Source organism: Aristolochia californica, unplaced genomic scaffold (assembly GCF_029961685.1).
Source record: "Aristolochia californica isolate CCGP_79_NKW_82.1479 unplaced genomic scaffold, dmAriCali1.0.hap1 SCAF_9, whole genome shotgun sequence".
NCBI lineage: Eukaryota > Viridiplantae > Streptophyta > Magnoliopsida > Piperales > Aristolochiaceae > Aristolochia > Aristolochia californica.
The window spans coordinates 38,284,136-38,311,946 of NW_027182290.1; the positions used below are offsets into that span (position 1 = coordinate 38,284,136).

At 37.3% G+C, this 27,811-nt stretch overlaps 2 protein-coding genes across 2 annotated transcripts; both read right to left on the reverse strand.

Annotated features, from left to right (window-relative positions):
- Window positions 1–1,450: 1,450 nt before the first annotated feature.
- LOC137940940 (sodium transporter HKT1) lies at window positions 1,451–4,543 on the reverse strand. The gene is given in 3 exon segments (XM_068786060.1): window positions 1,451–1,667; window positions 2,229–2,429; window positions 3,303–4,543. Coding segments are annotated over 3 exon segments (1,659 nt in total).
- A 4,902-nt stretch (window positions 4,544–9,445) lies between these two features.
- Window positions 9,446–27,034, reverse strand: LOC137941212 (galacturonokinase). The gene is made up of 14 exons (XM_068786526.1): window positions 26,759–27,034; window positions 26,372–26,485; window positions 25,386–25,457; window positions 24,959–25,002; window positions 24,503–24,656; window positions 16,259–16,324; window positions 14,311–14,390; window positions 13,472–13,571; window positions 12,643–12,818; window positions 11,223–11,263; window positions 11,102–11,130; window positions 10,707–10,776; window positions 10,514–10,603; window positions 9,446–9,890 (listed from the first exon to the last, which is right to left on the reverse strand). The coding sequence occupies exons 1-14, from the start codon at window positions 26,789–26,791 to the stop codon at window positions 9,643–9,645; spliced, it is 1,317 nt and encodes a 438-aa protein (XP_068642627.1). The 5' UTR covers window positions 26,792–27,034; the 3' UTR covers window positions 9,446–9,642.
- Window positions 27,035–27,811: the final 777 nt, after the last annotated feature.

Here is a 27,811-nt window from a genome sequence, read left to right on the forward strand (position 1 = left end):
TCAAGCTAAAATGAGAGTACTCATTGCTCATTGGATTCTTATGCATGAGCATCCATTCATGATAGTAGAAGAGGAGGGATTTAATTTTGTAATGAAGATGGAAAATATGAATTATGAGAAAATATCCCGTAAGACCATTAAAAAGGAGTGTATGGAGGTGTATAAGGTAGAGAAAAAGAAATTAAATTTTTTGTTAAAAGAAATTAACAAGATTAATCTTACCACAGATCTTTGGAAGTCCCAAAATAAAAAAATTGAATACATGGTTATTACTTGGCATTTTATTGACAGTAATTGGAAGCTACAAAAACGAGTCTTGAGTTTTGTGCATGTTCCTCCTCCTCCTCGTGGTGTTGATATAACAAATGTTATTTATAAGTGTTTGAAAGAGTGGGAGATCGAAAATAAAGTTTTTAGTATTTCAGTTGATAATGTTGCATATAATGATGTTTGTATCAGAGTTTTGATACAAGATTTTTTAAGGAAAAAAAATTTGATGTGTGATGGAAAGTTGTTTCATGTGTGTTGTTGTGCTCATATTTTGAACTTATTGGCATGTTTTCCCTAATTCCCTATATAGTGTCGTGAGATGAATGAAAGAAACTAAGCATTGAGAAAATTAGAATTAAACAGGTCGGATTCTCCCTCAAAGGTCTAGGTCGGATTCTCCCTCTTATGTCCAGGTCGAACTTCCTTCAAAGTTCAATTAGTCCATTCCACGTTCCAGAAACAAGAATCATCTTCCAGCGTCAATATTCAATATAGAGGGAAGAGTGGAAAAAAAGGTGACTCGATCTATGGCTCCGGAAGATCCCAACAATATATTGATTGATTTAGAGGTGAGATGCCTCATTGCGAGTGGGAACTACTCATTTGGTTGTGTCAATTCTAGGAGTGGGAATAGGATCAGGATCAGGAAAAGAGAGGAACTATTTATCCATGTTTGATTCTGTTCAGCATGACCAGCAAGTTTGTGGCTCAAGTGACGGTCCAGATTAAGAACATATTCTTTGAAATAAAAACTGGAAGAGAGGCAGACAAAGAACATGATTCCGCCATTATCAACTACTCTGCGGGAGATGGTTCTTCAATTAACGCGCTCTACATTTTTTTATTAGGTTCTCCATGCTCGCGCTCTACATTTTGCTCGTCTAAGAACGAAAGTAAGAAGATAAAAATAGAAAAAAAAACATTGAAACCACATACTTGTTGGTGGGAATACTTGAGCGCAAGCATAACTTTACATAATTGTTTTAGGATGGATTTGGATCTATTCTCTTTTACTTTGTTCCAGTCTCATCTCTGTTTTTTCGTTCTTGGAGCCCAGGATCTGAGAGGGGTTATTAGTTAACTTTGGTAGTTATTTTGAGATTAACTTAGATCAACTTTGTTGATATGTATTTTACAGAATGCCTCAAATCTTCCGCAGCTGAGTATGTTCATGCAGGCGTCAGTTTGTGTTAGCAGATCACCGTAACTTCCAAGCTTTGCCACCGTTCATGTTGAATTTCTTCAGCCTTCCGAGAAACATGACGAAGATGAGGATGAGCTTTCCTCCGTCGCTCCATCGTCCCACGAATCCATACCACGCATCTTTGCAGTACTCATCTTGCTTCAGTCGCCTTTGGCAGCTGTAGCCCGTCGAGAAACCGACGTTTCCATATGCACTGAAGCCATTTGCCAAAAGTCCGTTAGAAATTCAATAGAACAGAAACAGGAAACACCACCTTCAGTAACGTGTTTTTTTTTTTTTTTAGCTGAATCTCCAACCAGAACAACTTCCTTAATCACTGCTTTATTACTTTAATGTCGAATTGCACGATTATCTGAAAAGAAACGAAATGCTTTCATCTACAGGAAGTTGCAGAAAGGATGATTTGTATACCCACTATAATGGAGACACTCTGTCTTCTCATCCGAAGACTAACTGCCCATCATTGAGACTTAAATAGACAGTAAATCTATTTATAATGGAGAAGGATCAGTGAATGTTACTATTTGACGGTCCCTGCTAATAATTTCGGTGTGGTACTCTCCCGTTCCCTTTTTTTTTTTTTTTTTTTTACTAGAATGGAAATGTCAAAGCTACTTACACCAATAATAAGAAGTGACAATCACGACATAGATGTTTTCTCTGGACCGAATGTTTTTAGACGATTTGCCCTTCTCTAACCCCTAGAAATGGAATAGAAGCCACAAGAAGTCATTGGAGAGTGAGATGAACTTGCCTGGTCACTTCTAGGACGACGTTGAGGACACTGAAGTTGATGGGGTCTTCCCGCATCTTTGAGTTCTCTGTCAGACAAATGAGCATGATGCAGATGCAGAGGTAGGAGAGCTGGGATAAGATGAGACTGTTCATCCACCCGACTTTTCCGCCATTTTTACTGTCTGAAACTGGTAAGAAGGACGTATAGGGAGGAAGATACCTAAACAAATAAGTAGCCCAAGATCAGTCAACCTCAGAAAAGATGAGTCTTCTTAGTATCATCTTAGAAAAGAAAGCTGGATGCAACTATTGTATCCAAAAATGACGAGCTGATCTTTCTTAATTTATAGGAGCTTCTTCATGATGTAAACTGTTCTGACAATTGACGTTGTTTGACATCTATGTCTATCCGTGAGGTTCATGAATTAATACAATCCTATGTATTTATATATAGTGTAATCTACAGTTTGGTTTCGAGGCAATTGAGGCTTGTGGGGGAGAAGAAGACCTGTACATCATCGCCTCTGACGTCAATTAATTTAATGGAAAAGAAAGAAGAGATGGGAACTGCACCGCTCTTTCTACTTTTTTTTTTTTTAAACGAATAGTGGAAGGGAATAGCATTTTGGGATGTTTTCCTGGATTCTCTTGTGAGAGTGGAATAGCATTTTGGGATGTTTTCCTGGATTCTCTTGTGAGAGTGGAATAGCATTTTGGGATGTTTTCCTGGATTCTCTTGTGAGAGTTGAATGGAAAGAAGTGATCAAGCAATAACACTTTGCTCCGTGTGAAGAAAAATTGTAGGTTCGGAAGAGTGGAAATTGGGTCAAGAGGAAGTATATAGTAGCCGGGGCTCCTGGGATAGAGCAGTTCAAGTGGAAGAACTAAAGCAATGGATGAGAAACAAAGGAAAGATATGAGAAGGGATTTGACCGTCACGAAGACAAAAGCCTCGTCCCCCAGTTGCTAACTGATCAATGAATGTTTTTTGTTAGAAAACAGGAAAAGCAGCTCTCGTTTCTAGTTCTCTTCAGTATTTAATTTTCTATCAGAGAGAGAGAGAGAGAGAGAGAGAGAGAGAGAGAGAGCTAACATCATAACAACGAATAGAACCAAAATTGTGGGAGCAAGGGTGGATATGTCTACGATCGATTCTCCAGTGTGCCTCGCGTTGGCGGACAGGAAGAGAGCTCCGACGATCTTCTGAAAAGAGCTCATCTCACTCAAAGCTTCTGAGTGCCACTCCATGGAGCAAAAGAGTATCAATTGCACCAATATGAACCCAATCACAGTGGGAACCAGAAGCAGACAATGGAGTGGTTGAAGCAAATGTTCATTTCCTACCTCTTCTGGGCTCTTCAGTATATGATCAAACTCCACCTTCTTCGTTATCTTCTTCAGTACCCACAGTACAGTTCTCAAGCAGGAGGGAAACAGAGTGTTCCCCATGAGAATCTGAGGAACAAGTAGCAAGAGAAGACCGGAATTTTTCCTGAACACTATCATATTCTCATTCGTCGGAACGAATCCGCAGTTGGTAAAGGTAGAAACAATTATGAAGACAGCAAATGTCTGCCTTTCAATCCCCTTGTTCATCAGTACATCTCTTGCACTTCGCACAAGGCTCACATAGAGGAACACCAGCAGGGAACCTGCCAAATGAATCACAAGAAAATAACCCAAGACGACAAAACTCAGATATCTAACACATCGATACCTCAGACATTGAGACTCAGTTGACAGAGAACGCAGGTTTTGAAATTTCGTCACGTCAACTATAACCGATCCCGGTTCTACATTCTCGGCCACATCCACAGGACTGTCCATGGAGTTAAGCTCGAGTTCGTTTCCAATGGATTCCACCTTGACCTCACCTTTCACAGTCTTCCTATACGTGACCTTCATAAGCTGAAAATCAAGCATAGACATGAAGACCTCCCCACCTATTAGCATTAGCACAGTGATTACTATCAGTTGAGCATTTGAGAAAACCTCCATCTCCACAGTCGCCAAGCTGGAGACAGTGGTGGCAGAAACAGAGGTGAAGAACAGATCGAGGTCTCCAGGCCTGAACGATGGGTCCTTAGGATCCAGTAACTTCAAAAGTAAGAAACCTAGGAAGGAAACGAGGAGGAAGTAGCATGAAAGAGCCCAACAAGGTTTCACCTGGAAGATCAAAAAACGAAATGAACTGTGAACAGTTTTCCTAACAGACATGCTAAAGGAAAAGACCTTCAAGCACGAACAACCACAGAAATGGTGAAAATTCTTGCACATACAAGCGAGGGTCGGCATCTTGTTGAAGGAACTACTGTAACGAACAGGATAATTCATTACACAAGGATACATAAGGAAGCAAGGAAATGGACTTTAAATAGCGGAAACTCCACAGAAATGTTACAGTTTTTATTCTCTTCGTTGTTTTTTTTTGAAATTTCTTGATGTGTCAATATCAACTTTTTAGTGAAAACGACTTCATGTACACTGAAAAATAGTTTCCGATGTTAGTGGCGCAATACAAGAAAAATATTAAAAATAAGAGAATCCTTAAACCTTAAAATATATTTAATTAAAAATAATCCTTAAACCCTAAATTAGGTAAAATATGCATTATTACTAAATAATAAGTAGTTTAATGTATAATTAAAATATACGAATATACTCATTAATTGAATTAGATATTATATTATTTAATGATCACATTTTATTGTGCATTAATACAATAATTATGTGAGCCAATGAAATACGCACATGATTAATTATAAGTAATAAATAAATAACAGAAACGAATGTAATAAGTTTAGTTATTAATTTATTAATAACATATGATATACTTTAACTTAAAAAGGAATGATTTAATTAGAAAAATTGATCTAATCATAACTTTAACACACTATATATTTGTACATAATATTAATTAATAATATATTTTTGTTAAATTTGAAACCATTGATTTTATTAAATATTACAAGTTCGAAACTTGGAATTACTCAAATTTCTCTTCTTATACAGGTGAAATTTCGGGGGGATAGGTGTTGGAATATTTGTTTGTATCGACCGGGCCAATCCTTGTATAATATCCGTGGGGTTGTTTTCCTAACAGGTTCGAGTCTTTTAGCGCAATGGTTTCAACAATAGGCGATGGGCCGCAACGGCCAACTAAACGGACTTCATTCTGATTGGAAATGGAATCCAAATATCCGATTCCAATGCCGGATAATTCCAAGATCCGAATACAAAACCTGCACAGAAAACGACATTAGGAGAAAGAAAATTATTCAAAATTTTTTCATATAGTTTCCCGACGGAAAACTTTTTCATATAATTTTTCTGATAAGAATATTTTGCAATAAAAATGTTTCCAGTAAATATAAAGGACTAATGATCCTTGAAAACGTAGAAATACCTTTCCACCGTTTCCTGGAAAAGTTACTAAGCAGAAAAGAATTCCTTGCAAAATAATTAGCACGAAGGTATAGCTATCGTCAGAGTTGCACGTGCTTCTGTTAATGGCTCAAGGGAGAACCAGAGATACGAGGAATTCCCTTCCTCTTCTCTTCTCTTCTCTTCTTGTCCAAATGCACGGTGGGGATCTCTCTACCAGTATTTTCATGCATCATGTTTACTGAATTATTGCTGCGACTTCCGCCATTTTGCTCTGTCGAATCGGTGGGCAAGAAATACGGAATGCAACAGAAAAAATTTATCTTATGTCAATCCATCAAGGCGTCATGCGATATATCAATCTCTAATAATTGAACCATTTACGATTGTTCAGAGTTATCTACTCTCCCAGGAGAAAAAAATACTCTTCATGATTGCCCACGCCTCTCTCTAACTCTCTCCATCGCTCTCCGTTGACAATCAGATGTGATCTCCCTTTCATCTTCTCCCCAAGTATTATTCGCTTGTCACTGGTTCCCTCCTGTTGTGTTAAACCTCTAATAATGCAAGCTCCATTTATCTATTCTTCCTTCTCCGTTGTTGACAATGACAGAGGAACGTCTCTAATTCCATTTTTCTGCTTGTATGATTGATTCAAGACGCCATAAAAAGGAAGAAAAAGAAAAAAACTGTTTAATTCTCTCTTTTGTTTCATGGATCAATAGGTAAAGCTATGAGCAGGAAGAGGCAGCAGATCATCACCGGTTTTGCCACATGGCATCATCTTCAACAGATTAAATATAAGGAACGTATTCTGTGGGCAGTCAAGGCGAACGTCGCTATAAGAGAGGGAGAAGACTCTCGCCTTAAATTCTTGTTTAGAATATATAAACCAGAAAAGAAGCTTGTCTAGGCTTTTGCACAGAAAAGTCCAGTCGCGGGGAACGAAGAACAAAAGGTCGAGGGAATGGAAAGAAAGCCATCACAGTATCAATCCTCAAAATTCTATTCTTCGTACGCGGAAGAAACACGGTTTGATAAAAGAAAGAAATCGACGAGTAAATAAACAGAACAGTTGGATCATGGCCAGGCTCAACCACCGACCGTCATGTGTACGTGGCCATGCATCTTCTTCCTTCGATTATCCAGTAAGCAATGTGTCTCTCTCCCTGTCTCTCCTCGAACGAAAGGTCAATCTGAATCTGTCTGTTACAGTAGTTTATATGCGAAAAAAAGGGGTTACAGTAGGTTTTACGAGATCCTCCCCAAGGATCGACTAGTCTGCAGTCTGAAAGCTGCTTGGATGGGAATCAGTTCCTTCTGTTACTCTCTCCACGTTCAGGGGAGATACCTCGCACAAACTATATTCTAGTCCAATAATTTAACTTTCGTTTGCATCACCGGTGACCGTGAGGTGACTTTGAAACGGCAAAATAATTTAACTTTCGTTTGCATCATCTACCAAGTAAGATGCCACATTATTAACCGATAAAAATTTGCATAAATTTTTTTATTTTAAAAATCAAATTTATGAATACACTTTTTATTACCTTATATCTAAAATAATAAATTATTAAAAAATATAATAAATAATTAAAAAATTAACTCTTACTTATTTAACACCATTTATTATCGATTAAAATATTTATAAATTGAAAAAAATTATATAAAAAAGTTATTTTAGAGTTTAAAAATACAATTTATTTGTATAATTTTTACCACCTTATTTAAAAAATAATAAATTATTAAAAAATATATTAGTTAATTAAAAATCTTACAACACCTTTATTATCGATATAAAATATTTATTAACTGAAAAATATGAAATTTCATTTGAGTTTAAAAAATAAATGTATCAGTACACTTTTTATTACCTTATATTTAAAATAATAAGTTATAAATAAATCTTACTCTTACCTATTTAACACCTTTTATTATCGATTTAAAAAATATTTTAATTAAATTTTTTGAAAATTTTAGTTTTGAGTTTAAAAATCAAATTTATCAATACATTTTTTTTCAAATTTATCGATACAATTTTTATTACCTTATATTTAAAATAATTAGAAATAAAATAAATATACTAATTAATTAAAAAATCTTACTCTTACTTATTTAACATATTTTATTATCGATTTAAAATATTTTTTATTTTTTAATTGAGAGGGGGGCATTGAGGAGAGGAGAAGAGAGGGGTAGCGTGGGAGCAACAGTTGTAGGGAGCGGCGATAGCAGGCACTGTGAGAGGGCGAGAGGAGAGGGGACTGAGGCTGAGCGGCGACAGTAGGCACTGCGAGAGGGCGAGAGGAGAGGAGAGGAGAGGAGAAAGATGAGTGGAGAGAGAGAGAGAGAACGAAAAAACATAAGAAGAAGGCTTATGTGGCACAAGATGACGTGGCATTTTACTTGGTAGATGATGTGACAGAATAGTGATGTGGCAGTCGACGTGTCCATCTAATCACACTGTTCTGATGATGTGGTGACACGTAATCAATCAAACCTTACACGTCACCTTTGACTGTACACATATACAAAGACCGGTCAAAGTTTGGGTATTTTTCAAAATAAATTCATAGCGTTGTCATTTTTTGAAATATATTTTTTAAATTGAGTCAGTTTTGACTATGCTCTAAGCAACCTTCCACCCGCCATTTACCCAAAAGCACAAAAACGAAAAGAAGACATCCACTTAGTTTTCAAGATCGAAATTGATAGGGTAAAGTAGAGCAGAAAAGATAAAGTCTCCAGGTCGAGTCACTTTGTTCGAAGTGCTCAGAGCACATTGAAGATGACTAATTTTTTTAGAAAACGGGCCACTAAGTAGTGGTTACAGAATCCTGGGTGTTGAAATTTACTTCCACTTACAAGCACAGTCCCAACCCTCTCTGAACAAGTAGGTTGGCCTCTCTCCATGCAACAACAAAATATATTTCTTACTTGTCTTGTCTGCTTATATTGGATCCACCTCGACCCCCATGTCAGAATGAATACTTGTAAATGGTTTCGAGACGAGGGAGGAGACCTTCTAAATTCGATTAAAGATGGATAATACACCCAGCTTCCATCACAAACAACTCGCATTATTTTAAACGCAGAAATTGCTATCACCCTGGAAGAGCTTCTAGTGGGTCTATTGCTTTGTCATCGCTGTCATAATAACATTCACTCTTCCATGCATTCACAAAAGCAGATAACAAATCTTAGTGGATGGACGGGAAACGTTCGTGTGAAGCATTTCAAACAAAAGGCAGCCATAAACTGGCACGAGGGTGCTCCTGTAGAGGCTCAGTTTTGTTTTTGTTTTCGTTTTCTGTGGCAACCCCACAAACCTGACGAGCTATCTGTCCTCCCTTCCCAAATAATATATAGTGCTCAGTGGATGATCAGCCACGATCAGCCAAGAGTGTTGGCATTCCAAAAACATTTGCTACAGCACAACGTGCTGCATCCACACATTCTTCTTTTTATATTCATAAGTGGGTGATTGTTAAGTGCTGAAACAGGTCTCTCACACTTAGTCTAAAAGTTGGAGAAAATACTGTAGAGAGGATGGGATGGTTGGGTTAGACAATAACCCACCCTGACCTGACCTGCAAAAGTCGGGGATTCTGGGTTAACAAATTTCTCTTGTAATTACTAAACCAGTAATACAGATGATCTATTACAGACTCACACGAGCCTTCTTCGTAGTTCCATCCAGTAGTCAGTAAATTTCAAGTAGCCAGCCTTTTAGTTGTTTGGTGTGCTATTTCTCATTTTAGAAAAGAGAAAAAATAAAGATTCAACCTATATAAACAGCCTGAAAGAAAGATTAGCATCAGCTGACCACACCAATCATATAAATCACAGTAATGATACGTGATGTGGAACCTTACTATAGTGAAAAAATTGGCTTACAATGTTATTTCTCTGGCACTACAAGTGCTGGCTAACCACTGTTTGGAGATAGCAAGGATCGATTTTAGAAAAGAATGTAGTGTTTAAGATAAAAGAATAAATGGTCTGGAAATCTTGCAACCAACAGATTTCTATGGATAATGAAAAGATTACTACCAGACTACCTGAGCACAATCCCCTGCTTCACATATCAACACAGCAGTGTCCTGGTTGAGCTGGCTAGCCAACTTTGGTTGAAGCTTCTGGTATTCAGCCCTAACAAAAGAAGCTGCTTCCATGGCATCAGCAGCTTTCACGAATGCCAGACAGCAGCCCCTAAAGCCAGCCCCACTGAACCGGGCCCCAAAGACACCAGGAGCCTTCAGAAGGATCTCGTATAGTTGTATCAGTGGCTCACAACCTGTCAAACAATATCCCCCAAGGTAAACAGTTAATCAGGGAAAGGGTTCTCCATTTAATATGAAAAGGACAGAATTTAGTATATGGAAGAGGACTTGTCAGGCACCACTAGGTGCCAGCCACCTGCACAGTGATCTGGACGATTTACCTAGAAAATACAATTCTGGGTCTTTTAACCTTTTGGAGTCCCTCTTGTAGTATCAGGTCTCATAACCACATGGATGTTAATAAAATTTACTACAGGCATGAATTGTGGGTGGTATGATTTGTTAAACTCTTCTTTTACAGATTATTTCCAAATAAGAGGTAACATGCTAACTGTTACTTGACAGATTTTTTACCTTTTTTAAATGTTTAACCCTTTACCTTAGTGATACTAGAAACCTCTCATGGTTATTGAGCCGAAGCTTCAATCACATCTTGACAGATTTCATTAACAGAGCTTTAAAAGGACCAACCACATAACACAGGTTTTTCTGGGTGTTCCTCAGCATAGTAGGTCACACTCTGATAGATTATTCTCGTTTATCAAGTGTCAACTTTTTAAAGCAAGCACTCTGGAGATTATATTTTTGTTACACAGGTTATGGGTAGACAGTAAATTATTCAGTGAGCATAACTTACCACACTCATAATTTTGTATTGAACTAAGTCCCGAAGCCGAAATCAGCCTGCCAAATTCCTCCATGTTTCCAGAAGACCAAGCTTTGAGTCCTAAAATTTCATATTATCCAGAATCAGGTATGCTAGCTCCAAAATCAGAACTGAAAATGATTTAATGAAAGTGAAGGTGATTGCAGTGATAACATTGGAGTACCTTCAGATACACGCCTATTTTCTGAGAAGTAATGCTCTGCTCTTTGAGCTAGATTAAAGTCTAGATTTCTCTATCACAAAAGAAACAAATTAATTAAAAATTAAATAAAAAAGATGAAACCACCTTGAACTTGGTAGGCAAAAAACTAATTATGAGAACAAGTAGGAGATAACCAAGAAAATCCAGTCTGATTTTAGACAGAAATTCTTGGTCCCTAGAACATTTACCATAAGAGACTAATCAAAAGGCATAACAAGTATGGGTTCAGTCAGTCAAGGTTCTGGATCACAAACTAGTACTAGAATTAAGCTAACCGAAACAGTTTTTTTTTTTTTTTTTTTAGAACAGGGCAAAAGATCTACAAAATTAATGATCAGAATTTGACAAAACAATACCTTGTAAGCCTCATATATGCCAGGTTCAACTGTTGAAAAGAGTGAAAAAATGCAGTCAACTTCAATATACTAGGAGCTTTGGTTCAAATTTGTAAAGCAATAAGATTAAAAAAATCCTAACCATTGCAAAGTAGAGGCTCAAGTTTTTCATTACCAGAAGCCCTGAAAAGACAGTTATGAATGAGAGAGAGACAACCATGTATGTGCGTTAGGGCTACAAACTAGAAGCTAATGAAATCCTATAGAGCAATCTTATCAAATGCCTATTGTAAAGGAGGATTATTATAAGAAAATCATGTCAGAATTAGAAGAAAAAACAAAAAGTGAGAGTGATAAGTAGCAGTTTCTATTTTGCTGTATCTCCTAGATTGACAAAGACTAAAGTTCTAAAGACCAGTACCAAAGCCCTAAAGGTCAAATTTACCTCTTCATAACCCCACATCCTTTTGTGTTACAAAAGAACCAAATTATGGCATAAGAAAGATCAATGGCCGGATAACTAAATAAAGAAGACTAAGGGGCTGGAGAACTAATGCAGCACATGCCAATGAGAAAGATCTACCTGAAGAATATTTAAGGATAAGAGATCACCCCAAAATCTCTCATGTTTATTTAAGAAAGAAAGAGACTCAACTTAAAGATACCTGAATTTCTGATTTTTGGCACAAGGTCCAAGAATGAAAAGTCCTAAACTAAAAAGTCTCTCTAAGATACAATTCCTATTTCAAATATGCTGAAATTAGAAGTTTATTGGACAGGAAACTTGCTGATTTTACGGGAAGCATCATTCAGTACTATCTCACTATTTGGTTAAAAGTTCTAACAAGAAAGTCTTTTCAATTAGTAGTTTCCAGTTTTTAGTTTCGGGCTTTGTTATCAAATTAGTGTAGGCTAAAGTTAGCAAGTCTTTAATTTAGAAACTATTTTCTGATTTGAGTTTTTTTTCCTGCAATTAGAACTAAACTATTCTCATGAAGTTAGCCATGCCATAGAGTCAGTGTATATAGGTGAGATCTCAGTCAGTCATAAGAGGATGTCTATTCTGAACTGAAATAACTGGCTAGTAACATAAAAACGTTTCATAAGAATGCCTTGCCAGTTCTCATGTATTCTAGTTTGCACGCTTTCCACTCTACAGGCAACTCCATCATATTGTACCTACAACCGTACATTAGAAGATTCTTGAGACTTTGAGGAATGGTTACATGCCTCAGTTTTTTAAATACACAGAAAAAATCTCTGCTACAGTTTTTAGATTGCTCCATAAAACTAACATGAGAGTCATCACAGTCTCTGCCTTAAATTTAATACTCACTTACATCACATGACAGTCGTTCTTTCTTATTATTTTTCTATATTCTCTAAATATTTATACTAATATTCAGTCTGAACCTCAGATCACTGAAAATTTGTGCTTCATTAGAAAATCAAAAGTAAAACTATACAACCAAATTTATACATTGGATTATGACGTATTTCTGCCATAAGAATAAAATACCATCTTAACCCCCACATTCTATCAAGCTGAATAAGAATCTTACTGTAGAAGTAATCTAGCTGCCTCTTGACACTCAGAAACTCGAGAATTGTATCCAGGATTTGTTGTCAAAGATTGCTTCAAGCCTGAGAATGCCAATAGAATTTTATATGGTTGTTGTCTTCTTAGTTCTTGGTCTTTCTCCAAACTTGGAGCCTTAACAAGCTCATACTCCTTGGTCTGCAAAAACAGAACAAATTTGTGAACTTAAGCCAATTATCGCCAAAAAAAACAAATAAGAAATTAGCTTTCGATCAGATTTCATATGGCAACATGAATCCAACCTACACATTACAAACGTATTAATCACTCAGATTTGAAAGGTATTGGAAACTAAAATGCCACATATAACTATTCCAACTTGGCAATGTTATAGTTCAGAATTTCCATGATCTATTGGCATGTGTGAAGATGTGGATGTCAACAAATCAACTGTGAGACAAATATTATGGGAAGTATATGAGGCTAGCAATGAGTGATGGGCTACAAAAATAAAAAAGACCTCATCTAGGATTCCATCTTTTTTTCTTATCCTTCTCCATTTACTCATCAACAATGGTGCCAATTGATTTTTTTTTTTTTGAATAATCCAGCTAGGTAAGGCTCCCACATAATTTTTTTTTCTCTCAGCACCATAATCAACTAAAATATAGTGACCTCGGGGAAACTTTCAAAGCACTAATCAGCACATAATATGATGTAATGAAGTCCTCAACTTTCTTTTCTTTTTATGCTCGAAACAGAGACAGCTACATAATTGATGATGCAGAAAAACATTTACAAGATAAGATCATCCAAAATCCAGTATGGGACAGCAAAAGGATATGAATTACCTTACAGTTCATGCACGTGAGACACCCATAGCGGGAAAGCAATATGGTGGACTGGTCCAAAATACCATTTCTCAGTCCTAAATACTCATTTTCAATTAAACTGCATCCATGAAAAGTTGGATAAAATCATAAAAGTAAACCTAGTCAGCAACTGAATAGATGTCTTCCACACCCAGCCCCTCCTCCCATCTGGCCAATGAGCCAAAGTTCACATTGATAAACTAATGCTGACAGTATCAAACTAAATTCAGGTCAAACAAAACCCAAGACACACATGCAGCATACATTAAGTACACAGATAAGCGATGGCATAATAGAGAGCAATCAAGTTAGCAAAACCACTAGGAAGAAACTAAGAACAAACAATTCACTATGTCAATGTCAACTTGAGCCTGCAAACTACACTACAACATGGGTCTGGTCAAACCCGACTCAAGAACTGGAAAGAATAGCAAGAACAAAAGTACGCAAATTGGTCCTTTTTAACACTAAAAATGAAAATTTTGAGGAAGGCAGCAAATTCAGCTAAATTTTTTAGCAAGTATAGATAATGAATTAATGATCTGCCTATGAGCAGCTTACTCCAGTTTGTAGAGCACAACAACGAAGACACTTGATGATTGTTCGTTTTGTAAGATTTTAGGCCACAACCAATCTATGGTGGCAGCCTCTACTCATTAGAGTAGATCAGCTATACAACACTGTTTCCTGTGGAGAGGCCAAACCACATAACCGTTAAAGGGAATTAAGCATCACTTCTAACAGTACATTGGATATTTCTAAAGGCATGTGAAATCCTTCAGAGACTCCCAACATTAAGTGATGCAGATGGTACTCACCGATCAAGTTCAATATTTTCTGTAGGGGATATAGTTAGACCGTTTGCAGTTTCCAAAGCCAATAGATAAGCCACTCCAATCTGTCAATCAAGAAGCCAAAAAATTACCAAGGAAAAAACAAACTTCATGCATAAGACAGATACATTTGGTGGCATGGATAAACATCTAATTGGGCATCCCATAGTCTGCAATTTATCATGATATCAGCTTGATCCATGTATACAATCTGAGTCCATATATGTTATCCACTTCCCGGGCCTATCTGTTTGTTTATTCTAGTAGGACTCTATTAGACCGTCTATTTGGGTTGTGATTCTATTTGGTTTTAAGTTGGATAATAGCTTCCCGCAACGGCTGATTTTGGATCAGAATCAGGCCAACTTATCTATATTTAGGAATGGCAATGGCGTGGGTTAAATGGTGAACCTGCCCTAACCCAACCAGCTTGAAGTGGGGATGGGTTCCTCATTTACATGTGTGGTGGGGATACGTTTCCCTTGAAAAAACTCGCACAAGGACAGAGCTGAGATGGGGTTAGCCCTAAAAACCCCATCCAACCTGAAGTATATATAAGTATATTGTTTACTTTGAAAACATACTCATTATCTCATTTTAAATGACAATATGAAAAATAAATGAAAAATAAAATAATAACATTTTAGGAACCACTTATGAGGCGCATTGATTGGATATGGTGTAGGAACAAGTGTGAATGGGGAGGGGTTTGTAGAGATCCAATGGGGTTTGTGGAACCCAACAGGATTTGCGGGAATGGAGTTTGGAGAAGGATTCACAATGCAAGGACGGGTTGGAAATCCCACTATACCAAGGATTTTCAAAAGGATGGATCACAAGGATGGTTCATGGATTTGGGATTCCCCAAACCTGACCCAACCCATTGTCATCCCTATCTATATTCATTAATTATCCAATCATATCGACAAAAAAAAAAAAAAAAAAGTAGGCCCCTACAACTTCATAACATGTTTTGAGGAAGACCCAAGGCATTCAATTTCCTTTGTTATTTTTCAATAAAAAAATATAAAAGACCACAAGTTGGAAGTGTTGGCAAACCCGGACAAGATGAGCCGGCTCAATTGGACACAATGCCTTGTCCACGTCCCTTATCAGCACAAGGCCCTCAAGTCGGACAAAAAACTAGGCCCTCACAACTTCGAACATGTTTTGAGGAGGACACAAGGAATTCAATTTCTTTTTTTTATTTTTAAATAAAAAAAATCTAAAAAACCACATGTTAAGTGTTATAAAACACAGACAGGACTAGCTAGAAGAACCTGGTTCAATTGGACCCAGTGCCTTGTCCTCCTGCCAACACAAGGCTCTCCCCGCCAACCCCCCCCCCCCCAGCAGGTGTCCCTATCAACTTCAAGTCGAGGTATCCTTGCTTTGTTTTAAAAAAATAATAAAAACTTACACCCTGCTGATGTCATACCGAGTCAACCGGTGGTCAAATGGCCTAGGTTTGCTCAGACCCAATCTCTGGGTAATTTTTTATACAATTGGTGTTAGACAATTTAATAGATAATGTTATATGACCATGGATGGACTAACACTGTAATTTAACAAATAAATACAGGACAGCAGAATTAAAAAAAAAATAAAAAAATCAAAGAACATAGAATAAAACCTTCTATCAAGGAAGAAATTAATTAGCAGCAAGGAAGAAGAGTATGAGAGAAAAGAAAAAACATAATAATAATAGAATAAAAACTCTAAAAAAATGAGAACAAGAAGACAGAGAAAGAGTGACAGAAAGGTCTAAAAGCTGTCAGCAAGAGAACAGTGTCTTGAGCTCCTCTCAAGTCCTACTCCACTTGTGCCCCAGTATGAAAAAGACAAACTGAAATGGGGAAAAAAAGTATTCCTAGTTCCCTTACATGTTAGAACATATTACCAAGACTGGCAGAAACACACACACGACACTTACCGCAGCAGAAGAGCTAAGTCCCGAACTATCGAGACCCTTACAACCACAAATGAAGCCCACAATACCCTGCAAAGACCATAACAGAAAACTTCTGAAGCGCAAATCACTTGCAAAAGAGAAGCTGCAGTCAGCTTTACGATATCAGATAGAAATGGAGGGAAGCATAAGATGAGTAAACTAGGAACATGAATATCAATTAAACCATCCATTTATACACAAAGAGCAACCAGTACTAAAAACAATATGTTCCATTCTTTTTATTTAATTGTTTCATAAGTATGTTTCATTCTTTTCGCTCAACAGTTTTTGTTTAAGGTTGAAGTTTTCATTTTTTTAGTAAGTGATTGAGAAAAATTTTATGACAAGAAAAGAAGAAATAATAAAGAGGAAGGCAATAAGGCACAACAAGAACAAAATTCGGTTTAGTGCTTTAAAAAGTTAAAAGGCAAGAAATTTATAGAGTGCTTGTAAATTAGTCAGAACACAGCAATCTCTTTAGTCCAAAACTAATTCTCAAACTCTGACCTAAAGTTTGTCACTTTTTTTCTAAAGGCCCCAGCAAGGCATTCCTTGGGCTGATCTTTATGAAGTTCTCATAATTGAGGATACATAAATCACAATGTGAAGTTCAGTTGATCTATCTGAAGTTCCCACATTAAAATCATAGGTGCAGATAAATGTAAGTGCACAATAGCTGAAAATCAACAAGCATTGGTTTGGAGTTGGAAAGTGTTAGGACCCCCAGTAGTTTAGGTTTAATGCTTGCTCAAGAGGGTACACTTTTTTTTTTAATTTTGGAAGAGGTATGGCTTATTTTGTATTAGAGTAAGAATGGTGTTAGAGTGATTTTTATTGGGGAGATGTGGATGCCTTTCAAGGGGGTGGTGTGTAATTCACTAAAGAAAAAATGAAAGGTTGTGTGTGAGAGCTTTTAGGAGAGTGTATTAATTTGGTGAGTATAGAAAAAGTGGTAATAAAAGTTTAATTGGGTAAGAAGTTTCTTGGAGTAGGGAAAGAGGGAAAACATAAGGCATAAAGAGGTAAGAAAGTGTTTAAAAGGAAGGGTGCATAGGAGTTGGTCTCAAATCTACACATACTCATGTCAAGCGAGGAGGAATACTCTTTGATCCCCAATTTACTTTTGTCTCTTGCATGCAAGATTGCTAGGATGCATGGGTATCCTCTAATTAACCCAGATCACTATTATTTTCACGCCAACTACTCTTCTTTCACACCAAAATATAATCTAATTAACCCAGATCACTATTATTTTCATGCCAACTACTCTTCTTTCACACCAAAATATAATCTAAATCCATGATTTTCTTACATGCCCTTATTTTTACTTCCTCCTTTTCATTATTTTCAGATACAACATTTCATAAAACCATAAAAATCTTAAGCTTGAAACAGTCTTATGAGCATCAATTGGCAAGAATCCTCCTGACCATGCTAGTCAATATGGGAGGTCAGCCCAACTTCAACATTATATCTGAGCAAATCAAAGTTCGTCTTTTTCTCTTTAGTGGTCTGTGTTTTTCTCTGTGCCAGAGCATCTCTCCATGAGTTTGTTCATGTTGTCTATCTAGGTCTGAACGTGAAGGAGAGTGTTGGTATGTACAAAATTCTAAAACTCTATAGCTGTTTTGGGATACTAGTCCATGTGGCAGACTAGTTGTTGAGATCGAGAGTTGTTGTAGTAAATAGTCCCACATTGATTTGAACTTGGAAAGATTGTGGGTTTCTTAATTGGGAAGGTGTCTGCCTCCTAATTTTAGCTAGTCATTGTGAGAGGAAGACATGTAAATTATTACTTAATTAATTTTATTTTACTTTATTTTTCAAGGAAAAAATGTAGATGTAAGAAAAACAGCTGAAGAGCAGTTTGGTCTTTTTTACATTGACTATAGTCTCTAGAGTAGATACTATATTATTCAATATGTTTAGATCTGTTTTTAGTTCAAGTTTGGTGTTATTCGAGTACGTATATTGGGAGATGTAAGGGTTTAAGTGATTTATAAGTGAATAAAGGCATACTTGTAATTATTCATCACTTAAGTTATAAAGAGAATACGGATCAAGGACGACCCCAACGAGAGTTATTCCAGAACTCTCTCTTCTCTCATCTCTCTCTCCTTCTCTCTATACTCTTTAGTTTTATACTTTTCATGGTATTGGAGTAGTAGATCTTGGTTAGAAGCTTCTATCTTTCATCGTTCCATTCCAGAACTCTCTCTTCTCTCATCTCTCTCTCCTTCTCTCTCTCAATTCCTCTCTCTATACTCTTTAGTTTTATACTTTTCATGGTATCGGAGTAGTAGATCTTGGTTAGAAGCTTCTATCTTTCATCGTTCCTCCTCCATTAAAGCCAGCTACCTCCAAGAAAGGGATTCTTCCATTCCTTGGTTGATTGTTTAGTAAAACTCTGAACTTTTGTGTTCTTCTTCGGCCATAACCCTAGGATCGATGGTTCTTACTGCATATCGAGCAGTTTTGCGGCTGATTACTGCCCCATGAAGGTTTATTGAGTTGAAATGTACCCCTTTTTGCATTGTGCACACCCCAACATTGGGTCCTCTGCCTGTGTCATTCATTTATTGGTTGGGTTATGCCATTCTAATTGCATAGATTTGATTTACCCTACTCTTGTGGTTGGCGCATATTGCAATTTTTGCCCTAACCCTAATTTTTAAAGTGGAGCCCACCTAGCTGATACTTGTACAAGTGTATGGGAAGTGAAATTAGGGTTAAAGTGAGTATTATTTTACTCTAATGGCTGATTCTGGGGAGATTATCACCCCTACAATGGACTCTAAAAATTTAGAAGGAAAAGATGTTACTTTGATTACATCTGATAAACTGAATGGTAAAAAATATCTCAGCTGGTCAAAGTCAGTTCGAATATATCTGAAGGTTAAGAGGAAATCCAAGTTCATTAGGAAAGAACCTTTTGTCCCTATGAATGATGACTAGGAAGCTGAATATAGTCAAGTTATGACCTGGCTCATCAACAACATTGATTCCAATCAGGTCATGAATTGTGACACTACTAAGGAAAATGTGGGTATCCGTAGAATCTATGTATGATCAGGAGAGAAATTTGTCAAGAGTGTATGACTTATATGCCAATTTGTTTAGCCTCAAGAGAGATCAGAGATCTACTATAGAATACTACAATGAACTAGTGGGCATACTACAAGAGATAAACGTTTTCCATCTCTTTAGTATTGATGAAAGGGAATCTAGAAAAGAGCATGGTCAGGTACATATTACAAAATTTGTGGATGGTTTGGGGCCAGAATTTGATGTTGTTTAGGCACAACTATTAGCCTCAGAGGATGTATAGTCTTTTTCCATAGCCTTTAGTAGAGTCTTGCGCACGGAGTCTACTATTATATCCTATGGAAGCAAAGATGTGACTAGTGTTACTGTTTTTGCACTCAATATTTTGGGGAACTCAGAATCATCTAGAGGTAGAGGTGGAAGGGCTAGAGGCAGAGGAAGAGATAGCCGAGGTAGCGACAGGGAAGATAGTAGGCCTAACAGTGACAAAAATGTATTCATTGTGGCCGCTCCAACCATTTTTCTAACAAGTGTTGGGCAAAATTTGATAAACCTACATGGGTCAAGTCTCTTATTCATGAGAGCACAAAAGCATCTATTGTTCATGGGGCATTTGATGAAATGCAACAACTAGTTCAACGTATGGCATAGTTGACTGCTACTTCCTCTTCAACATTTATGGCTCAGTCTTCCATTCCTATAGCCCCTCTGGCTAATTCAGGAACATCTACTCTTCATGAGTGCCCTTGACTCAGGAGCTACTACCCACATATCATGTATGTGTCTTTGTTTTTCGATTTAAAACTGTACATTGCTATTAAACATGTCACCTTGGCTAATGGATCCATCACATCAAGTCGAGGAATGGGTACATTAGCTGCATCTTCATTCATGTCACCTCAGTTTGTCTATTTGTCCCTAATTTTCTCTCAATTTGTTTTCAATTAGTCAACTTACCAAATCCATGTATTGTTTTGTAACCTTTTATCCGTCTCATTTTGTCTTTCAGGATCTCACAACGAGGAAGACTATTGGTCCACACGTGAGAGAGGCAGATTATACTTTTTGGAGAGCCACTCACAGAATCCTTTACAGACATTGCATTCTGCAACTTCACCATTATAGTGGCATCTATAGTTAAGTCATCCTCCTCCTGCGAAGCTGGTTCAGCTTTTTCCTGCATTTTCATATAGTCTTTCATTTCAGTGTGATTCTTGTTAATTGTGCAAGCATCATTGGACACCTTTTCCTATAAGTCAATCTAGAAGCAGTTGTTAGTTTGACATTATTCATTCTGATGTTTGAGGTCCATGTCCAATGTGCAGTGTTTTTTTTTTGTGACAAGTAAAATCTTTCATTTATTGATGATTTTAGTTGATGTACTTGGGTGTATCTCCTAAAGCAGAAATCTAAAGTATTTGATATGTTCCAAATTTTTATAATGAAATAAAAAATCAGTTTGATACTTCTATTTGTGTACTTCGCACTGATAATGGGTTTGGAATTTATGAATCAAAAGGTTGATCTGTTTTATCAGAATCATGGTATTATACATCAGTAATCATGTCTTTAGCCAGTAGCAAAATAGTGTCGTCGAACGTGAGAATCGTCATCTCTTAGAAGTGGCCTGTACCATGCTCATACATATGCTTATACCGAAATCATATTTGGGGTAATGCGGTTCTTACTGCTTGCTTTCTCATTAACATGATGTCTTCCTCTGTTCTAGGTGGTGACATCCTTATACGGGTGTTAATGCCCTCTTTCACATTATTCCCGTGGTCTCCTTGTGTTTTTGGCTGCGTGTTTTGCAAATGTCTTTGGTATTTCTAGGGACAAACTGTCTCCACGTGTAGTAAAATGCATTTTCTGGGGATATTCACCTATACAAAAAAGATACAAATGTTATTGTCCTTCTACTAAGAAGACATTTGTATCGATTGATGAGACATTTTTTGGGATACTCCATTCTTCCATTCATCCTCCATAGATGTGTCTCCATCTACCATAGGTCCAGAAATTGTTGTCCTCGCTCCAGCAGAGGAGGTTCCTAGTCCATCATCTGATGCTACTATAAAGAAACCATTACAAGTATATAACAGACGATGTCAGATTGTTCCCTCTCTCACACTAGACCATGAACCCTCTCTGTCTGTTGATCCTGAGGTAAGCGATCCGCATCTACCTACTGCACTTTAGAAAGGTGTTAGAAAGGTACTTGATATCCTTTGTCCAATTTTGTGTTCTTTGATTCTTTGTCTAACCAGTATAAATGTTTAGTGTTGTCATTGTTTTCTTGCACTATTCCTTCTTCTGTGCAAGATGTTATCTCATCTTCTTACTGGAAGCAGGTCATGGATGTTGTAATGGAGGCTCTACTAGATAAAAACACCTGGGTATTATGTGAATTACCTCCTGGTGCTAAGGTAGTTGGATGTCGCTTGGTATATACTATGAAATATAAGACGGATAGATCCATTGAGAGGTAAAAAGCTCAGTTGGTAGCCAAGGGATAAACTCAGACATATGGAGTTGATGTGATTGAAACCTTCTCCCCAATTGCTAGATTATCTTTTTGTGTGGATCTTGATATCTGTCGTTGTTAATCAGGAGTGGTCGTTGTGTCAACTTGACAAAAATGTTTCCTTGTATGGCGACATGAACGAAGAAGTCTACATGGAGCAACCTCCTGGGTATGTTGCTCAGGGAAAGAATAACAAGGTATGCAGACTCAAGAAGGCCATATATGGTCTCAAACAAAGCCCTCTAGTGTGGTTTGAGAAGTTCAGCCAAGTAGTTGTGTCTATTAGCTTTTCTAGATGTCACTATGACTATTCATTTTTTTATCTTGAAGAGATAGTTAGGTATTGTGATATTACTAGTAATTTGGATGATATCATTCTATCTAGTAGTGTGTGACAAGCATTTAAGAGGTAAAGGGACATCTCTCTAAAGATTATCAAACTAAAGATTTGGGTCCCTTAAAGTACTTCCCGGCTTGAGGTGGCTAGAAGTAAAGGTCTTGTATTGACACAAAAGAAGTATATCATAGATATGTTGCAGGAATATGGTTTATTGGATGCCAAACCAGTATAGACTCCCATGGAGATTGGGCATGACACCTTCATGGTGAACTGAGTGATGAACTCAATGACAAGACAATGCATCGTCGATTAGTTGGTAAACTCATATATGCCAAGTTACTCGTCCTGGCATATCCTTTTTGTTGTGAGTGTTGTCACTCAGTTTATGGATTACTCTAGCAAGGATCACTTAGAAGCTGCATAGAATATTGAGATATCTAAAGGGGTCACCTGGAATGGGATTATTCTTCAAACCTCGCAGTCATTTGAAAATAGAGGTTTTCTTTAATGTAGATTATGCTGGTTCTAAACTTGACAAGAAATCCACCACCGACTATTGTGTGTATTTGGGAGGTAATTTAGTTGGAAGAGCAAAAAGCAAAATATTGTGGCCCGGTCCAGTGCTACAACTAAATATAGAGCCATGGCTCATACAATCAACGAGTTGGTGTACATTAGATCTGTGGTTCAAGAATTAAATCTACAAAGGGATGAGTTTATGACTTTGTAATGTGATAATCAGGCAACCATATTTATTGTAGGGAATCCAATATTGCTTGAGAGGAATAAGCATATTGAAGTGGATTGCTATTTCATCCGAAATGTTGTAATGAAGAATGAAGTTGTCACTCCATACGTCTGATCTGGTGAACAAATTGGAGATGTGTTTACTAAGACTTCGGATAAATGCAAATTTGGGTTTTTCTATAACAAGTCGGCACTTATGGATATATATGCTCCAGCTTGAGGGGGCATGTAAGAAAAACAACTGTAAGGGTAGTTTGGTCTTTTTATATTCACTGTGGTCTCTAGAGTAGATACTATGTTTTCAATATATTTAGGTTTGTCTCTAGTTCAAGTTTGGTGTAATTTGAGTAGGTATATTGAGAAATAAAAGGGTTAAGTGATTTGCAAGAGAATAAGGGCATACTTGTAATTATTCATCACTTAAGTTATAAAGAGGATGGTCGAACATTACCCCCAACAAGAGTTATTCCAGAATTCTCTCTTCTCTCATTTCTCTCTCCTTCTCCCTCTCAATTCATTTCTCTATACTCTTCAATTTTTATACTTTTCAGTGGATAAATCACAAACTTACATTCATCCATGTATCCATTTTAGCAGTCATTTTTCTCTCTCTACTTTTTATTCTAGCTTGTTTTTAACTATCTATAAGCTTTACGAGTTGAGGTATTGTTAAACACCTAGTCAATACTACCCAAAAGACCGGCCTGTTAGGAGCGGTAGACATAGGTACTTAACCTAGGACCATAACATAACACCCACCGTCGCGAGGCCCACGCCCACGGCAGCCTACACTGGAGACAGCCCACTTCTAACGACGGCCCACTCTAGCGACGGCCCTAAGGTGCGGGAACACACTCAGGTAGCCCCTTCCGCTTATAGCGATAGCCCATGGTGCGGGAACACACTCTGGTCGCCCCCTCCGCCCAGGGCTACACACCTCCACACGCTGCTTGCAACACACAGGAATCGAACCCACGACGTAGCGCTAGCTCTAATACCAAATGTTAAGCACCTAGCCAATACTACCCAAAAGACTGGCCTGTTAGGAGAGGCAGACATAGGTACTTAACCCGGGACCATAACAGGTATATCCTCATAGCATACAAAGGTCAACTGATTTTTCACATTACAGGAATGAGGACCTCCCAATGTATTGGTGTAAGCTGTCTAGTCTCTTTTTCCCACAAACTGGGCCCCAGTGACATATATGCCCCAGCAAGAGACTACAGGAGGGAGAAGCAATGCAGCAAATAGAGAAGTTTTAAATTGGAAATCAAGATTGTGTAATAAACTTGGTCAGGAAAGTTTTACAGTAGAAAGTGTATAACTTGTGAGAAAGAACAGTGTGAACAGTAAAATGAGAATAGGTTCTGACTGCTATTAGACTAGTAATCAAGGAGTCCACCCAGAGGTATTATTGTCATCCAATGATCATTTTAGAAGATACCTTTTCTCCTGTCTCTCTAGAACTGTCTTCTTTCCATTCTCTTCCTTTTTTTTTTTATTTCATCCCAAGATCTTCACCAACAACAAGCAGAAAAGGGAGAAATGAGTAAAGTGTCATTACTACCTGTGTGAGGCAATGCCCTCTGCTCTGGAGAGCATACAGAGCACCTCTAGCATAATTTCCCCACTGGCATTCCTCAGAGACTTCAGTTGAACCATTTTCATGCACAGCACCATTAGTCCTAATGGTTACCCTTGGATATTGAACTTCATCGACTCTGTCAGCCCATAAAAAAGCAGTCATGAACTTCACCCGAAAAATATATTAACAATAGAAATAACAAAGAGAAACTCCAAAAGAAGAAAGAAAGGTGAACAACTTTTGTTCACAGCTGTCAAGAGATGAAGTGAGTCGACCACTTTGGTGATGACAAGTAACTACCACATTTCACAGTTATAGCAAACCATTGGAAGAATAACTGACATTTTTTAGTTCAACGTGATCAAGTTTTCAAAGTTCAGCACCCACAAAGTGTGCTTTCTCAAATCATTTTAATAAGAGGAACAGATAAGTATTTACCTTAATCTTACTTCTCCTTGAAACTGTCCTGACCGTAGGAAAACCTGTAAATTTTTTTTTTTACCGAATGGAATGTGACTGAGGGAGTCATAAAGAATGAAATCATCTCTCATCAATAATCAAAGATTTGCACATATAAGATGATCTTCTAGTTGTTCTGCTAAATTTGTAACCAAAAAGTATCACTGAAGTTGAACTGCTAAATTTGAGATGGCCGGTTAATTAAACAACATAAGAAAGGTTTCACATGCTAAAAAATGCCAAATATGCTTCATTAACTATTTCAAGCTACAAATTTGAAGATTCAGAAATGTTCATGCCTAGGCACATAAAATTCTATAACAATCTAATGCACAAGTGATAAACTATAATTTCCCTTAATAGTATGAAAAGTCAAAGACTCATCCTATGAGAGAAACATGCTTGCCTGAGAATTGCCAGAAGGAATGAACCCTAATAATATCCCTTTATTTATAGTCATAGCCGAAACTGTTCCACCCTGTAACATTTAGGTAAGAAAATGACCACAAGATTATTGAGGATTATAGAAAATTAGCAAGTGCAATGTGAATAACAACACATGAAACAAATCAGCAATATTGAGCAAAGGGTATATGTAATGATCACGGAACCAGAAAAACATGCAAGTGCACTGTGAGTAACAACAAATGACATAAATCAGAAATATATAGAATAATCATTCAGCTTAAAGTCTGACCAACAGATTAGAGCGTGTGATTTTAGACTCAGAAACAGCTTGCACTAGACTTCCTGATTTTAAAAATGGGAATGATTCTCAGCATCAATGAACATAAAACATGAAGAGAGAGAGAGAGTCCACTTTGATGAAATTGGAGATGCCCCATTTGTTAGATCGACTTTAGAGATTGAAAGAAATCTTCATTAAAGAATCTATCTCATCCTTATTTTCTCCATGAACACTGCTTTTTTCTCGGTCAATGCACCATAAAGGTGTATAAATTGATATTGACAGCCAGAAAAGAAAAACAGAGTACAATGTTTGATCGTATAGACGACTAGATTAGACCAAATACCCAATTCAGAATCATGTTTGTCCAAACTGACTTGACAATTGAATCAAACCAACACAACAGCTGGACCCAAATAAATTAAGTACTCAACCACTGGTAAATGCTATGTCATTAAGTCACTCTGTGTTAATTAGTGGAAGTTCAGAGACCCTTTCTCAGTGTACTGAACGGTAAGCAAGAACCAATTACTATAAGCCTAACATCAGATACGCTCCGCCAAGCATCTTGCATTCACTGAAGGAAGAACCATAGGTGTGCAACCAACTTGAAAGTTAGATATCAAAGCAAGTAACCCGAACCGGCATGATCAATATTCAAAAACTTAAACAGAACGAGTCGAAGGAATGAGAGAAATGCAAACCTGATGATCGATGTGGGCACCCAAGGGACATACCCTATAAGGAGAGACGACAACCCTAACATTCTGCCGATCTCGTCCACTCATTTCAGCCACTATCTTCCGAACACTATCCAGCTGCAAAAAGTAAACGAGTAAAACGAACAACAATAAGCAACTTCCATCGAATCGACAAGTTCAGATCATCAACCAAATCAAAAGCGGCCGCTTGATATCACACTGCGGAAGCATTAACTGACCAGATAAACAAGTGGGTGACATAAAAAAATGAGAAATTAGAACCTCAGGATCTCAAAACTCCAATGCATATAGATCAGAAAAGAACACAAAGAACCAATGCGAATAACAAAAACACAAAACAGACACCGAAATGGATTCATTACAGGTTACCTCATCCGGTGACGGCCAAGACGAACGACCCATCTTCAAAAACCCGAATTAAACCCAACCCAGCAATCTCACAGCTCTCTAGACTAAGCTTTGCCTTCCATTGACATCACAAGCGGGAGGCTGATCATTTATAAAATAAATAAACAAATATTTCCGGGATGTTAGATTTGGGTAGAATTGGTAGTGAAAGATCATGGCTTTTCTGTTAAAAAGTCATGCATTTTAAGATTAAGCCTCCAAACAACACACTCGACTTGACAGGGGCGGGGGGTGAGTCTTGTAATCATAACAAACAGCCAGATATTTTTACAGATGAATGTCTATCTTTCATAGTTATCGTATTTAACGTATCAGTATAACGTCTGGTCTAAACTATCGAGTCTTGTCTCGTAATTCTCGAATAGGACGATCGATGGTCGTCGTTTTTTCTCTTTATTTGGGCCTGTACACATTGAAAACCTTCCGCTTTGGTTACTCGAATTTAAACTTATTATCCTTCTCTTTATTCGGTGAGTTGGAGCTATCTCTTTGAAAGAGAAACGTAGACCAGTAGAAGTGGAACTCCATCCTTCTCGTCATTAATGCTTTACCCATTCAAGTGTATCCTTCTCGTCATTAATGCTCCACACCACACCCTTCGTTCAGGGGATTATCCTGCAAAGAACATGGAATCCTAAAAATAACTATAAAATATATATTTAATATTATATATGTTAAATATCAAGTTACTTAATTAATATCATACATAAATTATTTTATCACAAAAAAAAAAAGTATTAATTGGGGTTGTAATTGATTTATGATAAAATACAGTTAGACTCTTCTACTACCATAGTTCTCTTGTTAAATCAAACGTTCATATGGCCTTTCCCACTTCTTAACATGAATGTCCCAATGCCTTGAGGCTCCTCCTCTCTCTCTCCTATGTGTAGCTGCTTCACAAAGCTTAAATGCTAATTTCCCTCCAGCAGGCACATGGTGGTTCCTTGGAGTCGAAGAACGTGTTCGATCCGATGACATGATTGCATTTGTTTGCACTTCCGTGGTGTATGA

Coding starts and splice junctions, on each gene's coding strand:
- LOC137941212 (XM_068786526.1), bottom strand. CDS start 26,791: ATGGGTCGTTCGTCTTGGCCGTCACCGGATGAG. Junction 26,486..26,758: donor CTTGGCCGTCACCGGATGAG/GTAACCTGTAAT, acceptor TACTTTTTGCAG/CTGGATAGTGTTCGGAAGAT. Junction 14,391..16,258: donor GACTTAGCTCTTCTGCTGCG/GTAAGTGTCGTG, acceptor CTTGATTGACAG/ATTGGAGTGGCTTATCTATT.